General features: G+C 44.5%; 1 protein-coding gene across 1 annotated transcript; it reads right to left on the minus strand.

Annotated features, from left to right (window-relative positions):
• Positions 1-81: 81 nt before the first annotated feature.
• LOC117438366 (microtubule cross-linking factor 1-like) lies at positions 82-11,430 on the minus strand (the record flags this gene model as incomplete). The annotated part of the gene is made up of 2 exons (XM_034073907.1): positions 10,576-11,430; positions 82-309 (listed from the first exon to the last, which is right to left on the minus strand). Coding segments are annotated over exons 1-2 (1,083 nt in total), but the record flags the coding sequence as incomplete, so codon positions are not given.
• Positions 11,431-20,239: the final 8,809 nt, after the last annotated feature.

Below are 20,239 nucleotides of genomic sequence, written 5' to 3' on the forward strand. Positions count from 1 at the left end.
CTGTTCCATGTTCACCTTCCCTTTCATTGCAGGAGCCACATTCTGGTCTGTTCTCTTTCACTATGAATATGAATCTCTCACCACCTTTAAATCCTGTTCCAGGCTCCTAATGAGCTCTCCATCCACATGGCCTGTTTGTGCAACTTTCAAGCTTTTCTGCTCTGCTTTCCTGAGACGATACTGCAGAATGCGGCAATTCTTGTTTGCCCGGTCCAGCTCTCGCCGGAGCTCCTGCAGCTGGTAAACATCTTCCTCTAAATAGCTATCACGCATTTCTTCCATTTCAGCCCGAAGTTCATCCAGCTCATCCTGTGGGAAGTCAAAACAGTGCTCCATCATACCTCTAAATCTCACCCATGAGAGCAAAATAGGAAACATGCTCGCTAGGATACCATATTAATGAAGTGATACAGATTGAAACATGCAGCTCCGGAAGTCATAGGAACAGAAGTTTTATCCAAACATTGACTAATTATGCTGAATTAAATTAATGAATATTTGTTGTATTTCTTACAATTGCTTTAATATTTAAAACCAGAACATATGCTTATCGGTCTCCTGAAACTGGTGACACCTTCATTTTACTATCTCTAATTAAAACATGCATATCTGAATTTGCATTTTATATACATATGAAATGCATATTATTTAGACTACAGTAAACTTATTTAACCAGCTACATCAGCATCTCTGTGTCATGTCCCTTTTAACAACCAGCACTTCCTGAAAATGAAATCGTCCCTTGAAACCTTGAACAAATCTTTACACCAAATACCAAACTGCTTATTTGAAATGCTGTCCATCTGACCCTAGCACCATGAACATGCTTAGTGACAGATGGGTTGGGTGTGGGAGAAACTCAGATTCTGTTGTATGCACACAGCGTTTCAACAGGACCACCGGGACAATATAAAAACTTGTGCCTCTGGGAATAACCTGGTCATTCTTTTCTGGGCATCATGATCTGCCCCGATTTTACATCACACCATGCGCAGCACATGCTCTCTAAAGTCAGATTTAAAGATTTACGGCTGAAGAGGATAGCTCTATCGTTCCCATTTGTTTAATCTGTGCATGACTGAAGCTCCAAAGCTAAAACTCTTATAAAGGTCTTCCAAGCCCAAAGGTACAAGCCATTAAACTACTGGATGACACCAAAACTATGACTCTACTAACTTTGAACCAAGTTGGGGGAAAAACATAAATCAAGAGACAGAACAAGAATATTTGAAATTAACTATTAATTTTTAAATTGTTTTCTTCAAAATTGGATTTGATGTTATAAAAACCAAATTTTCTGTGCAAAACATGGTTTGAATAAGTTTACAGGAGAACTTGTTCCAGGGCTAGCTGCACCTTCACCTCACTTTAGATATGTAAATGGCACTTGAAATACAAAGGATGGCTGGAGAATATTTCACACTTGCATTGGATGGAGAAGGCACTGCTATGGGGTTAGCTCCCTTGACAAAGCTCCCTCTGAGGCCGGACCATCCCTGTCCAGTCTCTCCATGAACATGTCTGCCTCATGTGGTCCTCTCAAACCATTTTCCTTCCCATGTCCTAACTGGGTGGACAGTCATGTTTCTAACCTGTATTCATCTTGCTCCACTGAAGCTTAGTAACTGAAGGACAGATGAGGGACAGATCTTGTCTCTGAGCACAGTCCTGACCAAAGGAAGACTTGTCAAACTTCTTTAGCCTTGTTAGTATGTTTATGTTAGAATTACAGTGTTGTTCTGACCAAAATCCCATCTACATATAAAAAGACAAGTATACATACAGCTATGTTTTAGCTTCAGTTAGTTGAGCCAGCATGAGTCAAATTTTAGGTAAGCACAAAGCTCATTATTTCCAAAATGACCACTCTGGGCTCAGCAGGGAGGCTTTGCTCCACCAGTACAGCTCTCCCAGGGCTCTACAGAGTTCTCTTTGGATGCTCAGAAAGGACAGACATTTTTTCTCACAAGCCCACTATATCATTATACATTCCCAGTATATTCAGATTTCAGCTGTAGGGGCATCCTGTTCCACAGTCTCCCTGGGAGAGCTGCAGGAGTAAGATATTTGCATGGATGGAGAAACAAAAGGGTTATTCCTCAGTGAGCTGGTAGAAACTGATTAGATAGTAGCAGTGGCTTTGAACTTAAGAAAAGGAATACAATTTGTGTTACCACTTTATGAGCTAAGTATTTTGGCTAAAGTACTCATATCAAAAGTACAGTCTTTACCTGTCAGAGCTAATACAGCCCTCTGGGATAAACAGGACCAAAGTTATTGCTTAGGGCTGTCTGCAGACTCAGAAGGTAAATCTACCTGAACTAAATTTAAGTTCAATTAACTTTTAATATCATCTTCAGAATGTTGATGTTAGATTAATAATTTGCTTGTAAACTGAGAATTTGAAACACAAACCCACAATAAAGAAAATATCTGGCATCAACAGATTAGTGGGGATCTGGTTATAATCGGATGTTTCTATTTAAAAACTAAGCAATAGCTTTCATGTATTAAGTGGCCTGCAAAAAGCAACTATAATGTTACTGTTCTCTAACTTCCTTCTTATCTATATATTTATTAGTAAAATACAGTTGGTTTCTAAAGACAAATAATGTACAATATTTGACTTCAAAGTATTTATTACAACCAAATTTGGAAAGTGAAAGTCACAGCATTTTAATCCACCCAACCCCTGAAACAGTCATCCCAGTGAAAATTAATATTCCCAGATCCTTTCAGCAGGCACGGGAGCTCTCCCAGCCTTAAAAGTCACTCTGTCTCCATTGGAGACTTGAATCCAATGTCTTTCCTCCCACCAAAGTAGTTCCAAAAAGAGCTGCAAGCATTGGCATGAGCTATATTTCAGGAGATAGGCCTGGCTTTTGCCTCCAGAAAACAAGAAGTTATCTGTCTCCCTGAAAAGCACAACTCTGATTTTGCAAGTGTGTGATTTTTATTGTTATGCTTGCCTCTGGCTTTGCTTATAAATACACAGCTTGCTTTTCTTTTGTGTAATTTTGCAGATAAACTATTTTTTTAAATAAGAAAACTCAAGTTTTTTTCTACTCCCAAAACTTTAATGTAGAAATGGGACCATGTCCCAGACCCTTGTATTTAGGAATACAGCATCCTTTGGATTAACTTTAGAATATGGCAACATATATTCAAGAACAATGCAGGCACAGACATTTTGTGTGTATAAGAAACAGAAACTTCATCATACAGTTTAAATGCAGCTCGCTTTCTGTTGTGTTACTACAGTGCCTGGGGCTTGGACCTACATAGTTGGCTCAGCCCAAGGAGAACAAACCGAAATGGGACAGATGAGTAGCAAGATGAATCTCATTTTTATATATTAAAATATATATACAGGAGCATATCACCTCCAAAACACCAAAATAGAGGAAAAGAACATGTGACTCAGATTTTGTATGACAGCACACAATTATAGATGCTGGGATAATATTTTACTAGTTATAGTAAAGATATAACCTTGCTCTTGATACAGGCCACAAAATCACTAGCAAGGTTGTAGATGCTTCCAGTTCATAACAGCTTGTTCTCCTTGGAAGGTACTTGTGAGTCTGCTGTACATGCTGAAACCTTGTGTTAGCATCTTCTAAGTCAGAGCTGTTACGGTTACACCTACAAAACCAGGACACCTTAAACTCCTCTTCTGAAATGAAGAGCGCACACAAAACAGAGGAAGGTAAGTTGAAGACTCAGAGAAGTAGAAATTACAACTGAAATTATGATGGTCCTACTTACTAAACTTGCAAACCTACCTCTTTGAAGGAAAACACATCAATCATTAGAGAAACAGAAGGTAACGCAGAACCCTGAAAATACCAAAATTAGTAGTTTGCAAAAAAAAAAGATGCTTTGGCTGTGAGGTGGTTGGAAACACCAGATAAACCCAACTGCTGACTTCATTAAAATGTATTGCTCATATTACTATGATTATTGTGAATAAGAATTAAAGGTCTCTCTCAGGAGGTATTGTGCTTCATACAATGGATTTTAATATTGTAAAGCTGAAGAAAGAGATCAGAATAGGCACTTTAAAGTAATTAAACCAAACAAGTAGGAAAGCAGCCATCCCTCTTTGTGTACCTAAAAAAAATCAAGAGCCCACTCCCTTCTTTAAACATGGAGGACCTACTGCAGCATTCCAAAGTGGCAATTGAAACCGAGAGGTTAAGTGCAGGCATAAGAAGCTTCATTTTGCTGTACATTCCTGTAGGGGATGAGAGCCTCCTCTTGATCGCTTTTAATTTAATGGTAATTATTACTTTCAGTAGGAACAGCAGCAGGCAGAGTCCTGGAATATTGTTTAGGAAAAAGCTAAACTGCTTTGCTTTCCAGATGTCACCCTGGTCACCAGAAAGAACAAATAGAAGAATAGGAAAGAAAACAACCTTCTAACTGACAGCTTTTTCCAAATTTGCAGTAGAAATCTAGGTTGCTTCGGAGTCTAAGCACTTACAGTTTCAGATACTTGGCCCAAATGACTTCCTAGAGGTCAGGTATTTGGAGTGTAATAGGAATTACTCATCTGAGATTCACAGGGTGACTGTATGAACACAGGACAACTGCTCCATTTGCAGGATTCCCCTAGATGTCAGTGCAAAGGCAACAGACTTAGGATTCACTGTTTGCCTGTCAATTTAAAAAGACAAGGTGAATAGGCTGAAAGGGGAAAGCCTGTGTGCAGTTTACATCACATACATACTGATGGTGTCATTTCACATCTGTGCTGTGCAAATTTAAGACTTGCCTGTCAGAAGAGAAGCCATTATCTCATTAATACCTTTAGTGATGTCATACTTGTTTATTATGGATTTAATTTATAATGAAGTATAATTAAGGGTAAATTATAGGAATATGCCTTGTTCAGGATTCTGGAAAGTTAAAAAAAAAAGGGAGAGAGTGAGGAAGGAAGAGAGAGAGCGAAGGAGGCAGGTCATGCAGCTATTACACTAAGTAACCCGTACTTATGAGTCATTCCCACTGAAACAACCAGGCATACTTGTACAACTGATGGGCTGTGTCTACCCAGCCAGCCTGGCTGAGACCCATAATGAGGTTTGAAAGTAAATTTTCCAGTTATCCCCACCAACTACACACTCATTCAGCCCACAGAGCATGCAAGAACCAGATCCATTCTGAAACAGAAGAGAGACCTACACTCCAAGGGTGTACTGAATATGCTCCGTTCTCTTGAGTCCTCTGGACAGCTATAAATCACATGTATAATAGGTATATTCCATTTAATGGGACAGAATAAAAACAAACCAAAGACCTCTAAACTGCATATAAAAGCAGGAGTAAGGGCATCAGCACCTCTAGGTCAGCCTTCTTATCTACCCCCACCAAGTTGAATTACTGGCTAATACAGAAAAAGCTCTTAACGCAGAGTGTGAAAAGCATAAAAGATGTATGGATACTGAATGCATTATTATGCACTTACAGTTATGCATGTTAGCAAACTGAAAATTTTAAGTCTCCTATGAATTAGAATGCATCAGTTAAGTACTAACTTTGAAGTATTTGCCAGCTAGGATGACAAAAACATACAAAACCAATAAAACGTACAGTATTTAAGAAAATGCAAATGAAGGATGAAATTCAATTGTCTATGTAAAACATAGAAGTATTTATTCATTTAGCCAATAGTCATATTTATAGACTGTGCCACTACGCATTTTTTAAAATAGAAAGAAGTTCAATATACATTCAATGATATGAGAGTAGACTGAGGAAGGGAGGAGTGGTGGCAATAACAGTGGGTAGCTGATATTGCTCTAGTGAATACAGAACTTCTAGAAAGTCCTTGATAAATCACAGATTCATGAACTGTGATTTTACATAATCTCTGGTTTTGTATTTTAAACACCTCAAACTGTCTGTATGTAGGAGATGCTGCTGCTAAGGAATAAACACATCCCCCATATCACTTTATGGCAGAATTGCAGTAGGGATAAATATGCTCTAAAGAGCTTTGTCCGGGAAGAAGGAAATAACTATTATTTTTGCCTCTTGCGAAGTATGTTAACAAACCTAAAGCCCCTGGGCCACTGATGTTACTGTTTAGCTCTCAAGCCAAACTACTTTACAAGTCATACACCAACCCAAGATTGTTTGAAGCTAGTGCACAAAATGAGAACTGACAAAAATCACAGGATCACAAGCACCTGTTGATTTCAAGGCTGGTTTAGGCTTGTAGGATCCAAGAGCAAGAGCAGCATCTGGCAGCTTTTCTGCTCCATTCAAGCATTAGCTCCAGTATTGTTTCAAACACACTTCCTCAACTGGGGTGGCTGAAGCCGTTTAAGCAGTCATCTGGCTGGTGCAACACTGATACAATCTATTTAAGCCCACCGAGAGAAACTATTGCCCGTGCATCATGCAGCTAAACCCCTCCAGGCAGCAGTGGGGTTGACAGGGACACAGCTGGAGCTAACAAGGCACACTGCCTTGCTATTCTTCCCCAAAGTGACATCTCCCTCCAGCAGCTGATCGTCCCTCCTGCTGGGCCCAGCCACACGGGTTTTGTGCCCAAGGCAGGGTTATCACCTCCATTCTCTTTGGGACCGTCAGTCACCAGGTGGGAATAGCAGCTTGTCAGGCAGAGATGAGGGACAAGCTTTGTTTTGCTAACCCTGGTAACCCTTGCTAAATGGAAAAAAATTGGTTCCATCACTTCACATGATTTTTGCCCTGCAAAACCCATTGACATAGAACCATAGAACACAACTCCCTGCAGGTTCACAAAATAAATGGTGGCATTACGCCTCATGAGTTCATCCCAAGCCTACAGACTTGAAGACTTAACAGTTTCAAGGATGCCAAGAAATACAATGCAATTGCTAAAATTGCTAAATTTAGAAAATTGCTAAAATTTGGTCCTCCTTCCTTAGGATCCCTTATCCTTTAGAGGGCTCTACACAACAAAGAGCTTCTTTCAAAGTTTCCCAAGGATTCGTACAGCACAAGACGCTTCTCTGCATGCTGGACACTTTGAAGTAATCCTGAAAAACAACCACTTGTGTGGGTAGTATTTTGCTATTACTAACAGTACTGACTAGTAATAACTAAAACTTCACCTTCCACTAGCACTTACTGATGACCTCCTGGCTCCACAACATAATTCCTCTTGCACATCAACAAATAAGCAATACCTTTTAAATGCTACTGTAGGATTACAGTCTTCCCCCCAGGTAGCTCAAATGAGGTTATGCAAGAAATATATGAAAGTGAAATCAATGATGAGCTCTTGCAGAAGCAGTAGAAGAGACACTTCCCAATGTAAACACATCTCCTCAGCCATTTCACTTACAGGCTTAACTTTATAGATAGCTAGCCACTGCTGGAGCCAGTCTCATCTAGGATAAAATCAAAGTTCCTGGAAATACATAAGGTAGTAACTTGGTATCAGGTTGAGATCTAGCTCACAGGATATGAAGTTTGAGGTGCTTGCATCACCAACAGTTTGCTTCCATTCAGGATTCTGGGAGACCTTCTAGCACTTCTTGATGAGAAAGGAAAACAAACAATTGTTTAGTTTGTTTTTCTGGTAGCCCTTTAATCTCCAGTAGTCTTTAGCACTAAGTCTGTGCATATGTATATACACACACACACACACTACGTTCTATAACCTATGTTCCGGACACTTGAAAGACACATGAAAGAGCTTCCTATGTGAAGGATAGATTTCCCTGAAACAGACTTTAAAACCGTGTGCATTTACAGTTGCACTCCAGCTGCAGAGAGGGATAAGAAGTGTAAACAAAAAAAAATCAGCATATGGCTATGCTCAGGAAATTAACAGTTTCTTCTGGGATTTATCTCATGATTTGTCTATTTACAGCTGACAGCCTCCCTGTTATCCCCTATCTCCCTCCACTTAAAGGGGAAACAAAACTCTAACGGCAAACTAGAGAAACACGAGGAGCAAACCCACAAGTAAACAACTTGGGCAATGCTGTGGTTTTAATTCACAGAAGGTTTTTATAGGTTTCCCCAGAAAAGAAAAATGAAGTTTGGGAATCCTCCTGATAACTTCTGCACCACTGGGTTGTTTCCAAACATTCTGAGAGAGGAGCAGAACTGTTAGGACTCCATGCACCCAGGTGGCCAAGGAGAGCAGAGAGACCATGCACTCAGAAGAGATGACTGTGCGAGCTCGTGGCTGTCAAGGCACCAGGACAAGCCCACTAGAAGTCAATTGAGACACAGAGCCCCAGGAAACCAGTCTGTAGTATCCTATTGGTCTCAGAACTACTTGTAGCCCAAAAAAAGGGACAGTCCAAATCAAAGGACTGGGACACATCTGTTGTAGATGATGAAGAGCTCAAGGTGAAAGACCTGAAGACACTGTTGCACAGGGTGAGAAGTTTGAAACTATGTAGAATAAAGTTTTTTATAGTGGGGGATGTCCCTGCCCATGGCAGGGATTGGAACTAGATGCTTTTTAAGGTCCATTCCTACCCAAACCATTCTATGATTCTATGACTTGTCAGTATCAGTCAGGTCCCGTGATCAGAAAGTCCCTCAGGTGGGACACCCTAGCAGCAGCTGGTCCTTGACAATTCAGACACACTCTTATTTTTTTTTCAGCTTCCTATAGTTAAAAAGTACTTTAAATATGAAACAAGAAGCTTAAACACTCTTCCTAAAGGGTTAAGTACTGTAATTCTGCAAAGCCTGTAATGCAAAGAGATGCTCCTGGGCTTTTGGCCTCCACAACTTCTAGTGGCAGTGCCAGTTCACTTGCTCCTTAAAAAGCAATACCAGTTCAATACTTTTACCAGCTGTGACTTCATTACATCTCTTCTTTCTGGGCTGTTGAGTAAAACAGAAGCTTCTGATAAAGGCTTTCTCTGCTGCTCAGCATTTTATAGACTATTACATTTACCTAACACACCCCAGAGTTTTCCATCCAATAAGTGCTGTAAAAAAGCTTTGCAATGTGCCAATAATTTCTGTTGTTCTAGTTCTGGGTTATTCTTTCATAGGTGACCAGCAGTGCCCACAGTATTTCAGGTACACCTATTGATCTGTGTAACAGCTACAGATCTATAAAATATTATAATACAGTCTTTGTTCAAAGAATAACAACATTGATTTCCCCCTGAAATCTAACATTTTTTGCCTGCAGTGTCACATTGAGCAGAGACATTCATTGCTCCTTTTCTCATTATGCTCCTGAGTTAACAAAAACACATTTAAAACCCAGAAAAGTGCATACTCAGTCCTTCTCGCCAAGTGCTTTAAATTTTCAATACTGAGATTTGTTCTCATCTTCTGTCTTCATTTTTCACCCATTTCTCAGGGGTCAAGTCTACAATTAAGTTCTGTCTGATCTTTTCTAGGCTTGAGTTAAGACAGAAAAGCCTTAATGCCATCTGCAAATTTTGCTGTATCATTGCTCATTCCTTTTCCCACTTCATTAAGCAGCACCAGACCCAGCAAAGAAGCTTGCAGCACCCCCACTGTTAACCTTTTGCTACACTGAACACTGTTCCTTGTTCCTTAGTCAAAAGCCCTTAACAAGCCCAGTCTGTACCTTTACCACCCTTCCCTCCCAAGGTTAAGCTCAGCTCCAGCCCTTATCCAAGAAAACTCCCACGGATTTCCATGGTCATTTTGCATAACAACCGGGTGTTTCCAACATCTGGGAAGAAAGATTGTTCTCACTAGCAAAAGAGTCAAATGGTACAGTAGATGTGGTTATACAATTATCTCAGCTTATCTTATTTATAGATCTTTATGGATGCAACCTCTTTGCTGTGCCAAAAGATCAGATTGTAAGTGCAAGTCCAACTAGAGGCTCCTGCAGGTCAACCCAGCTCAGAGCACGCCTGCAGTTAGCTTTCCTGTTTCTCCAAGGATGAATGCATATAGCTGAACTTTTCTACCTGCACAAGGATGCAATGACACTTTTCATTGCTGCTCTGTTACTCCACTAGTACTTCACAATGAGTGGCTTCGCTTTCCATTGATAAAGCAACATAACAAACCCGTCACCCTTTCCACAGCAAAGGAGCGAACCAGTTTCTTTGGCTTATCTTAAAGGGTGACACAGAGGAACAGTTCCTGGAAAGCAAGGTCTTGCTAACCAGTACAGTGATTGCGGCGCTTCAGAAAGAGTTGGGGCTTGCTGAGCTATCACCACGTCAACCAAACGTAGTCCTGCTACACTGCACATGTTGCACTGGATTTGGGTTCATCCAGTCTCCACAAACCGGGGTTTACTGGGAGCCCTGATCCCACGCTGAAGCTCCGTGTCTGCCCTTAAGTGGTGCCCTGTCCCGATCTGGAGGACAGCGCCGAGGCCCCCGGGCGGGCTCTCCCTTGCCCCTATTTCTCTCCCGCGGGTGAAGTTGAACATTAGGTCTGGCAGGGGTGGTGTGGGGGGTCCTACGGGAGGTGTTTTCAGGCTGCGCGAATGCACCCGCCAACCCCAGCGCGGACCCTATAGACCCAGGCAGGAGGGACCTGCACCTCTACCGCTGCCTCCCCATTTCCTCCCCTTCCCAGGGCGAGGACCCGCCAACGCCGGGCGATGCTCACCTTGAGGTACTCGTTCTCCGAGCGCAGCTCCTCCACCTCCCGCTGCAACTCCTCAGAGGCGGCCGGCGGCGGCTCCCCGCGGCCCGGCACTCGTCCCCCGCCGGAGGGCACGGGCAGCGGGTCCCCGCTGGGTCGGGTGGTCGGCGGGGCTCCGCGTCCGGCACCGGTGCGGGTCGGCTCGGCGGCTGACTGAGTGGCCGGCGGCTCACGGTCGCTGGAACCAGTGCCGGACTCGGCGTCGCTGCTGGCGGCCGGAGCCAGACGCTGCTCATCGGAGAGCGGCTCGGAGGGGCAGTCGGAGAGATCGGAGCTGCTGTCCGTGTGGCCCACCCGGGCGAGCGCCGCCGCCGCATGGCCGCTGCCCGCCGGGGCTCCCCGCTTCCCCTTCCTGCCCTTGCCGGGCGGCGGGGCCGCTTCGCCACTGGGCTGCCGCCCCCCGCCCCGACCGCCGGGGCCCGGCTCTGGCCCGCGGGCAGTCCGCTTGGCGCAAGGGGCGGCCTTGGCACCCGCCCTGCCCGCGGCCGCGACGGCGGCAGCGGCGGCCTTGCACCCCGTGGCGGCGGGGCGGCGGGAGAGGCGGCCCGGCGCCGCCAGCAGCCCTGCGGCCGGCGGGTGGGCTCCCGGGTGCGGCGATGGGGGTGCCCGGCTGGGGAGGCCAGGGGACTTGGGAGGCGCGGGCGGTGGCTTGGCGGCAACGGCGGCTCGGGCGTGGAGATCCTTGAGGAAGGGTCTGGCTGGCGATGGGGCGCGGTGCAGCCGCTTCTTCTCGGCGTGCGGGTGGTGGTGGCCGGGCGAAGACGGCGGCGGCCGCAGCGCGTCGCCGGGCCCCGGGCCGGGGCCGTTCAGCGCCTCCATGTCGCGGGCCGGGGGCGGCGGGGCGGCAGCGGCGGCCGCGGGGGGGCCCGGCGGCGGCAGGAGCGGCGGTCCCCGCGGGGCGCAGCAGCAGGACGGGCAGCCTCCTCCAGCCTCCCCTCTCGCTCTCTCATCACTTCTGCTTCTCCCAGCCACAACCCTCGCACTTTTCTTTCTCGATCCCCCTCTTCCTGCCCCCACACCCCCACCTCCTCCTCTCCTTTCTCCTCCTCCTCGCCGCTCTCTCCCGAACACTGATTTGTTTCAATAAAGCGAACCCAAATCCCCCGGTGGCAGCCCGTCTCCACCTCCCTCTTCTCCTCCCGCTCCCCTCTCTGCCTGGCTCAGCTTGATGCAGCTCAAGTTGTGATGCAGCCCTCAACCCCCCCCCTCCTTCTGCCCTCAACCGAAGCAAATCCGTGTTTCCTTGGCTGCCTTCGCTTCCACTTGCAAGTCCCCATTTAACCCACCGACTCCGCTAAGCCCATGGCTCCCCGCTGCCCCCGACTCCGGCCGCCGCTACCGCCTCCGCCCGGCTCCTGAAATAGCCCCGATGCTGCCGGGGCCGCTCCGGCGCGGCCCGCCTGTGCGCAGGATCCGCCCCCTCTGTCAGCGAGCCAGCCTGTTCTCCTAGCAAACTACTTTCCTTGCACGCTTTATTATAGGGGCGCCTTTGCCAGCCGCTTCCTAGCAGGAAGCCTCATGTTGGGAAATTTTAAATCCCCAGCCATGAGGTGTGTGGCATTGCCCTTGTGTTATTTTGTGTTTTGCTGTCGGAGCTAAGACTTCATGAAAACACCCTCTCCAGAGATTGGCAGCAACAAAACAACATCCACTGCATTATCCCGTTTCTCAAGGCAGACACAGGTTCACCCAGAGGCAGAGCTGAGTATCCGAGCGAATACCCAGCAAGTTCCTGGCGGTAGTTAAACTACAAAAGGAACGGACTCAACCTTTTGGAGCGTGGGGATCAGAAATTACAGCCCTTGCATTTGCAAAGCACCCGGAGAATAAATGAGAGGGAGGAGAGGCTCAGGCGTGGGAAAGAGGCACAGCCCAATGGGCAGAGCAGAGGAGCCGCACCGGGATGTTTCGGACTCCTCCGCTCGGGTACAGCGGGACCTTGGACCAGCGGCCGTGGCTCCCCTTTATCTGCCAGCCGGAGGCAGTAAACGCGGGCATAGCGCATGAAGGCCTTGGGAGGTTCAAGTCATCCACGCCTGAAAGGCAATGACCACAGCGCGCCCCGGGAAGGGCACTTCTGTGGTGGTGGGGGGCAGTATCTAGGGGCAGAGAGTGTTACCCCGAAAGGCTAAAGCCCCAGGGGCTGGGGGCACCGGGCACCAGCACAGCATAGGCAGGGTGCCCAAGGTAAGGTCGGGCAGCCGGCTTCGGCAGTGCAGGTCCCGGTTCTGATCCGGCGCTAGACGACCGGGCAGAACTGCCTGAGGAATAGCTGGGGCCACGCTGGCATCCCCGAGCTCATGTCCCTGTAAACGAGGGGAAAACCGATTTATCCTGCTGAGTGGCAACACCGCTGCTGCCGCATGAGTATGCAACAGGTAGTCCCTTATTTTGCAAAGGCTGCAGAGGTGGGAGGGAAATAGATAGATAGATAGATAGATAGATAGATAGATAGATAGATAGATATTCAAATCAGAGCTGTATCTACAGGTCTCCAGGAACTGGGAGCAGCCCTTCGGCACCACCCCGGGCTACCGGCGTGGGCAGCGCAGCTGGGGAGCACGGTGATGGGGAGGGCTGCCGGCGTGGCCAGGCACCCCAAAGAAGGCCGGGACCAGAGGCGGAGGCTGCTGGGGTCCCTCCCCGTCCCCACCGGTGGGACACACCCCCTTTAAACACCCCCCCCTTACACCCCCCCTTGGCGGGTCCTTCCGCTAGTGGGTAGGAGATGAAAGCCCTGCTCCAGGGCACCCATCAGGCTGCTGCCGTCGTTGGGCGGCTTTTTTTTTGGTTAATCTCTGTTAATCGGCTTCTGTCACTGGTCACGGTTTCCCCCCCTTGGCATCGCTACCGGGCGGCTTGGTTTCTGCATCCAGAGGTGCCCTTTGGGTCACACCACACAGTGCCTTTTGTGGCAAAGATGCGCTTGCTGGTGCCGGGCTGCACATCAAGTGGAGCTCCCGGGAGACTTGGTTTGGCCAAGGCCTTTAAAAATTACACAAAATACCCTGAGGAAGGGAAAATAGCAACCTTCCTCACAGGTGTAAGCCCCCTCATTCTCCTTCTGTGTACAATGTCAGTAATTTATGTGATTGGGCGAGATGACCCAATGATGACTGGGTGATTCTGAGGCTACAGAAGCAGTATGAAGTGTGTCAGGTAGGCTTTGACACAGAAGGTGACTTATGAAACATAAACTATTGTTACATTTTAATGACATAGCATTTGTGTCAGGCCATCACATGTTATCGGTGTTTCCTACCAAGGTGCTGTGCTCTTAGCTGGGGTTTCTTCTGGCAATATGCTGCTGGTCAGTTCAAGCAGTGCTCCTTTTCAAGAATGCTGGAGGGTGAAAGAGATGGCAATTCCTGTGTTCCATCTTGAAAAATAGTAATTATTATGTAAATACTAAATATTATGTTAACCTAGATGAGAGGTATCACAAAGGTTGTTTTGCATTACTGTATTGCCACTTGCACTTGGTTTTGGTTATAACTTTCAAGAATAGATGGGAATTCCAACTTCATCTATTAGATTTGCAATGTGTTTTATGACTGTGATGAAAAGGGAACTGCACTGTGATAATTTACGAGCACTCTGTTTTGACTTTGCCCCATGAACAGAACAGTTCAATTCAAAAGGAAAATGAAAGGAAAAAGTATGGCTCAAGATAAGCCACTTTCCTACAAACAATAGTTGAGAGATAGTGCCAGGCTTCTTTGCACTGGATGGGAAAAGAATTAGGGATGTGAAGAAAGGAGCACATTCACAAAAGGCTGGGAATTGTCCAGGAGAATTAATCTGAGACACTTGAGTGCCTGACAGAGTCCAGTTCCCTCTCACAAGTTTACCTTGTAAATTTTACATGTGAAAATACATTAATAAATACTATTTTTGCAATTTTATGTTGTTTTTTCTTTCCACTAAGTTCTTTGTTTCAGCTGCTAAATGCTTTATTCTTTTAAGATACCTTGTTATATTGCTGTGCATCACTGACCACAAGCTTCTAAAGGCAAAGAGGACCAGAACTCAACCTGGCTTCTAAGGAGGTGTTCTTGATAAATAAAGGCTTAGAATAATTGAAGGTCCATGACATGGCAGGGTGACCTCAGATCAGAAAGGGTACTGGAAAGCAGAGACTTCTGTAAACATGTATCCTTTTATTTTGTACATCTTCCTCTCATTGAAACATACAGTAAGATTTGTTATTCCAGGCAGCACCAGTTCAAGTAGGCATCTTAATGAAGTGATTTATTCACATTAATGCTCAAGCAGAATAGCTGTGGAACTGAAAACATACAGCAGCAAAACACATTAGACTGAGACAAACGCTCAGTCCCACTAAGATCCCTTTATGTTGTGCTGGCACTATGAAGCATTTAATAACAAAGAAATGCAGCCTCCATAACCCTCGCTGGGCACGTGCCTGGCTGGGTGCAGATGGCAGATTTGTGTGGTATGAGGAGGCCAGCTGTAGTGTTTTGGCTGTGTTCCTCTGTCCTCTGCTGTCTCTGCGATGCCATTTGGAGTTCCTTGTGAAAGTGGTGTAAATAGGCACGGTTGTGAGTAAGACCCTAATATGAAAGCTATGTACATACCACAGAAATCTCCATTGGGCTAGGCAAATGCCCAGTAAGGACTACTGATATCATATTTCCAATTTATTTATATCAAACCATTTTTTCCTTTATTTAATACTCACCCACAGTTCTCATAGGAATACCCAGTCACAGACAATCATGTGCACCCTCATTCTCCTCTCCCTTTATTTGCTTGTAATGTCCAATTGTTTTCTCTTATCGTGAATTAGTCATACACTCCCTGGTGGTGGAACGGTTTCTTACATGCTTGTGTAGCTCTTAACATAACAGGACGTCTGGGTGTTGGTTGAATAACACAAATAATCAGACATAACACTTTAAAAACAGATTTATTTTGGCAATGTTGATACCCTTTGTCTGATTAATGCAGACATTTGATAAACCGAGTTGTACTTGCACAAATAATAATGAAAAGTAGATGCTAAGCCTGACTACTTAGATTAGCTATCACATGTCTCACAAAGCATAAGGCACAGTTTCTGGCAGTGCAGGGCTGCCTAAATTCTTCTGTAAGGCTGAGGCATGAGAGAGTTTACAATTACTTACAGAAGATGTGAAGAGGCTCAATCTAAGTGTAAATTTGTCCCTGAGCCAGCCCAGCTTACAGTAGCCTAAACCTAAGCTGTTATTTTCCCTTGTTTCAAATCCTTATTGAGATTTATTTCAATGACACAATAAGAACAGTCAACTTATAATGGACAGGCTCAGAGTTATAAGGGAGCACTGATGCTCATAGGGCTGAAGCAAAACAGTAAATGAAGATGCAAATTCATCCATACTGGCCATATGTATGGATAAGCCAGCATATATCTATCTGGTTGAGTCTATCATTATTCCCCCTTTATGTGCTGCAGATCATGAGTTGTAATTTCTTGGTGGCCATATTGTGCTCTGTGATTATACCATCCCGGAGGCATCCTAATCAGGGCCAGCAGGTGTTACAGTAACACGTTAACAACAGCAACGAGGCATAGCTGCAACAGACAAAATGTGTGACATTTTCAAGTACACAAATACTATGTTTTTTTTTTCAATCTCTCTCTCAACTGCTATCCCTCCTTGGGGAATTCAAAGCCCCAGAGACCTTTTTAAAAGCTTTATTCCTAGTTCCAGGAGTTGTAGCTGAATTCTGGCTGCTTGCTCCTTATTTATACAAAGCCCCACTATTAAAAGTCTCAGTTCTTTACTGGAGCTCCTGTCCTGCAGTAACAATATTACTGATTGCCATAATTCCATCAGGGAATGGAAATAATTGCATGACTAATTCCTATAAAGGACTCTAGCAGCAGCAGAAGGGTTTAGAGACACTTTAGTCACCTTCATCCAAAACCGTGATCCTCCAAACCCATCACCCAACCCACACACTCCTAGCTCTGTTTGCCATCTTAATTTTGGCCATAAAGCTCCATGGATGACCAGAGCTTTCTCCTTGTATATGTCCATCCCTGCTCACTCAGAGCCAGCAATGCAGCCCCAGGCATCATGTGGTCAGCACTAATGCTTTCTGGTAGGGACCTGATCTGATAAGTAAACAGCAGCATCTCTTGCAGAGGACCTGGAGGCCATGTTGCAGGGCACCAAATGGGAGGACTGGCTTTGAAGCCTTCTCCTTTCTGCAGGGATTAAAGATCAAACCCCCAGATAGCAAGGGGCTGATGGGACTTGCTGAGTGCTGTCGGTCATTTCTGCTGCTGCTGAGCCTTTCTGTGCATGTGTGAATCCTCCTGAGACTGGGAAGCAGACATGGCTCTTGCAGCCTTGCTGGGGTGAGAGCTTGGGCCTCCCTGTGCAAGCAGCAGATGGTTCCCACAGGTGAAGCCTTCCTTCCTTTCCTGAGCATGGAAAAGAAAGAGGAACCTTCCCCAGGTTCCTCAAGCTCTGGGTTAACCACCGCTGCCTGGACTGAAATCTGCAACCCTGTTACGGGCGGGTATTCCAAAGTGTGCATACTTTCAATGGCCAAGGAAACACCAAAGAGCCAGAATGTAAAGCCCTACATGTTCAATGTTACAAGGCAGGTTTTTTTTCCAGGTTAGTGGCTGCTGGAGAGTCACAAAAGTTCATGCTGAGGCCTGACTTGGTCTATTACCCATTGTCCCATCTCTGCATAGTACAGCCAACTGTAATATCCAATGGGAAAAAAACCTCCAAAATTAATATATTGTGCTATCATACCAAGGGACGTCTTCGAACCAAAGAGCACATATTATGGTTATTGCCTATTTCAGAACTAAACAAGGCAAACATGCAGTTTCCAATATTAAATGAATTTGTACTTCTTCTCCTCACAGACCACCTGTGACCTCAATAAACACCTACATGTACACTTTAATATTTATCACCCTCTCCCCATTATAGGCACAAGTACCTAGGATCTGCTGTTGTCTGTAGCATAGCACTGTGTGCCACTCATTTTCCAGCTCTCTAACTTTCAAGGGATCATTTCTTGCATTTCAACAAGCCTCTCTTAAAGTAGGATTTATACAGGTTCTTCTGTTTCTGGTTAACCCTTACATCCTGCAAGTGCAGCTCAACCCAGTTGGCCACTACTGTTTGTTTTAGGGTTTGAGGATTTTTTTGGGGGGATAGGGGAATATAACTGTACTAAATCAAGACTTATAAAGCCATAAAACATTTGATTGTTTTGAATCCCTGGATGTTTGGTGATATTCAAAAGGGAGAGACCAAACAAATCAAGAATCATTGGGAATCAAAGACTGGCTTTAATTAGAAGCACCAAAGGAGGAACAGTGCATTTTGAGTCTTCCTTCATAGCCAGTAAGGAGCTGGCACAGAAAGGTAGCATTAATTTATCAGGCATTCAATAAGGAAAAAGAAAGATGGGTTGTATACTTGTTACTGACTGAAGACAGAGGTTTTCAGTTTCTCGTTGAAACTGGTACGCACTGGTGTACAGTGGATATACTGTTTGTAAGATATAGTTTGATATTACTTCAACATGAGAATAATATCTCTCAGAATTATGTACATATTTGAAAAGCCAAGGGAGCAGATTAATAAGATGACTCCTGTTTGATAGTTATTATTAGCTTGGATATTCTGCATGGAAAGTGTCACCTTACACTAAGCAAAACATCAATCTCAGAATATTAAAAGTTATCAATTTCTATTGGTACAGTTAGCTGAAGAAAACTCCAGAAAATATCATTCTGCGCACACCCCCACTCTGATAACTAACTGATATCCCAATATAGCAAACATTCAATAGGATTAACTTCCTAGAGGTATCTGTGCCAAACTTGGCAATTAAAGAGTATTTTATCACAGTGCTTCATTCCCACTGTATTATTTCCTCCCACCCCTAGCACCTCTTCAACTGTTTCTTTTCTGACTATTATTAAGAAGACTTAGCAGTATTGTAATTGTTCTCAGCAGTAACTAAATGCCAAGTTTTATTTTCATTTCCACTTCAATTCCTCCTAAGATGCTGTGGGCAGACATGCTGTATTCTCTATTTTATCTCCTTTCAGAAATTTCAATTAATCTACCTCCATTTGATCCCAAGCCTTTAGGACCTCTGGCTTTAGTGCCAGCTCACTTCAAAGCTGTAGCTGGTTTTGATTTAAGTCTGTTTTTTTGAGACAGCTGCTCCCTAGGTTTTTTCCTGCCTCTGACAATCCCAAACAATTGCTTCTTACAAATACGCTGACTGTAATGGTTTAGGAGTTGCTTTGTCCTCGGTGCATCTGCTGTTCTGTTAGGGCTCAGGAAAGCTGATTACTGAAGTCTACTTCCTTTCCTTTGCTTCCACATGGAATTTCCTCTCCAACTCTCTTCCATCCAAATTTGGAGCATCTCATTGCATCTGTGTGTGACAGTCAAGCTCTTAATTATGCAGCACCTTTGAGGAAAGCCTATAGTTACCTCCTGCAGTTCAGACTCAGCCAAGAAGGCTCCACAATCCATTGAGAAATCAATGATGTTTAAGGAATGTGCGAACTCTCATCCATCAGTGTCTGAGTACCATAAAACAAAGGCCCAGAAGAAGCAGAAACCAATGAGCATGAATGTGTTATCCTAACCTAAAGAGAAATGTATGAAAGTAAGACTGCTTTCCATACATCAGAGGGATGTTTAGAAGATGGGCCACTGACTGCAGGGGGTAGATGGAGGCACTACATACATACAATCTAAGCACAATATAACCCACCAAAAATAGTACTAGTGGTATGTTCAGGGTTCCACACTCCTTCAGTAAATAAGTCATTGATGTTAATTTGTGAATTTAAATCATTACTGTTAGCATCTCCTATTCAGAATTCAAAGAATAAGCTTTGCTTGCGTTCTTTATTTGCCTCATGGTGTATTACAGCTTGTTTCTGATCAGTAGCAGAATGGATAGTGATTTTTCCCTGTAACTGTAACAAATGGTTCATCAATACAGATTTTCACTGAAACAGGGAGTTAATGTTCACTAAAAAATATGTTCAGATCAGCAGATGCCTGTAGCATATCCAAGAAGTGTTCTTAGCATTGAATTATTAGAATTCCAAAAACAAGGCTGAAAAAATTGGACACCCATTGTATCTTTACAACTCCTTGGGGCTCTTATTTTCTGAGGCTAGTTTGAAGCAGTTCTTTATGTCATTTAGTACTGGAAATGCCTGCATTTTATACAGAATAATATACAATCTGACAACTAATTGATTTACTGCATTCCAGTTTGTAGGGTTGAACTCAAAACTGTTGAAGTGCCCTTCCTGGACAGAAAACAACAGGGGGAGGAGGAAGAGTTTTCTAGTATTTTAACTTGTAAGAAAGTTTGAGAGAAGAAAGTTCTGAAGGAAGAAATATTTTCTGTTTAATTTCTTGTCTGGCAGTGGAATTACAGCTCTAATATTCTCTCTTTAACATTGTGAGGTGACAGCACAGTGCTAGCATTGACCAGTCTTGAGATGTTAAATGTACTTGATTGGCTTACCTGAGCATAATTTGTCCAAAATTCATATGAGGATCTTTTTACATTAAGGACAAGATAAACCAAAACCTCAGTTTCTTGGATACAT

Source organism: Melopsittacus undulatus, unplaced genomic scaffold (genome assembly GCF_012275295.1).
Source record: "Melopsittacus undulatus isolate bMelUnd1 unplaced genomic scaffold, bMelUnd1.mat.Z mat_scaffold_175_arrow_ctg1, whole genome shotgun sequence".
Lineage (NCBI taxonomy): Eukaryota > Metazoa > Chordata > Aves > Psittaciformes > Psittaculidae > Melopsittacus > Melopsittacus undulatus.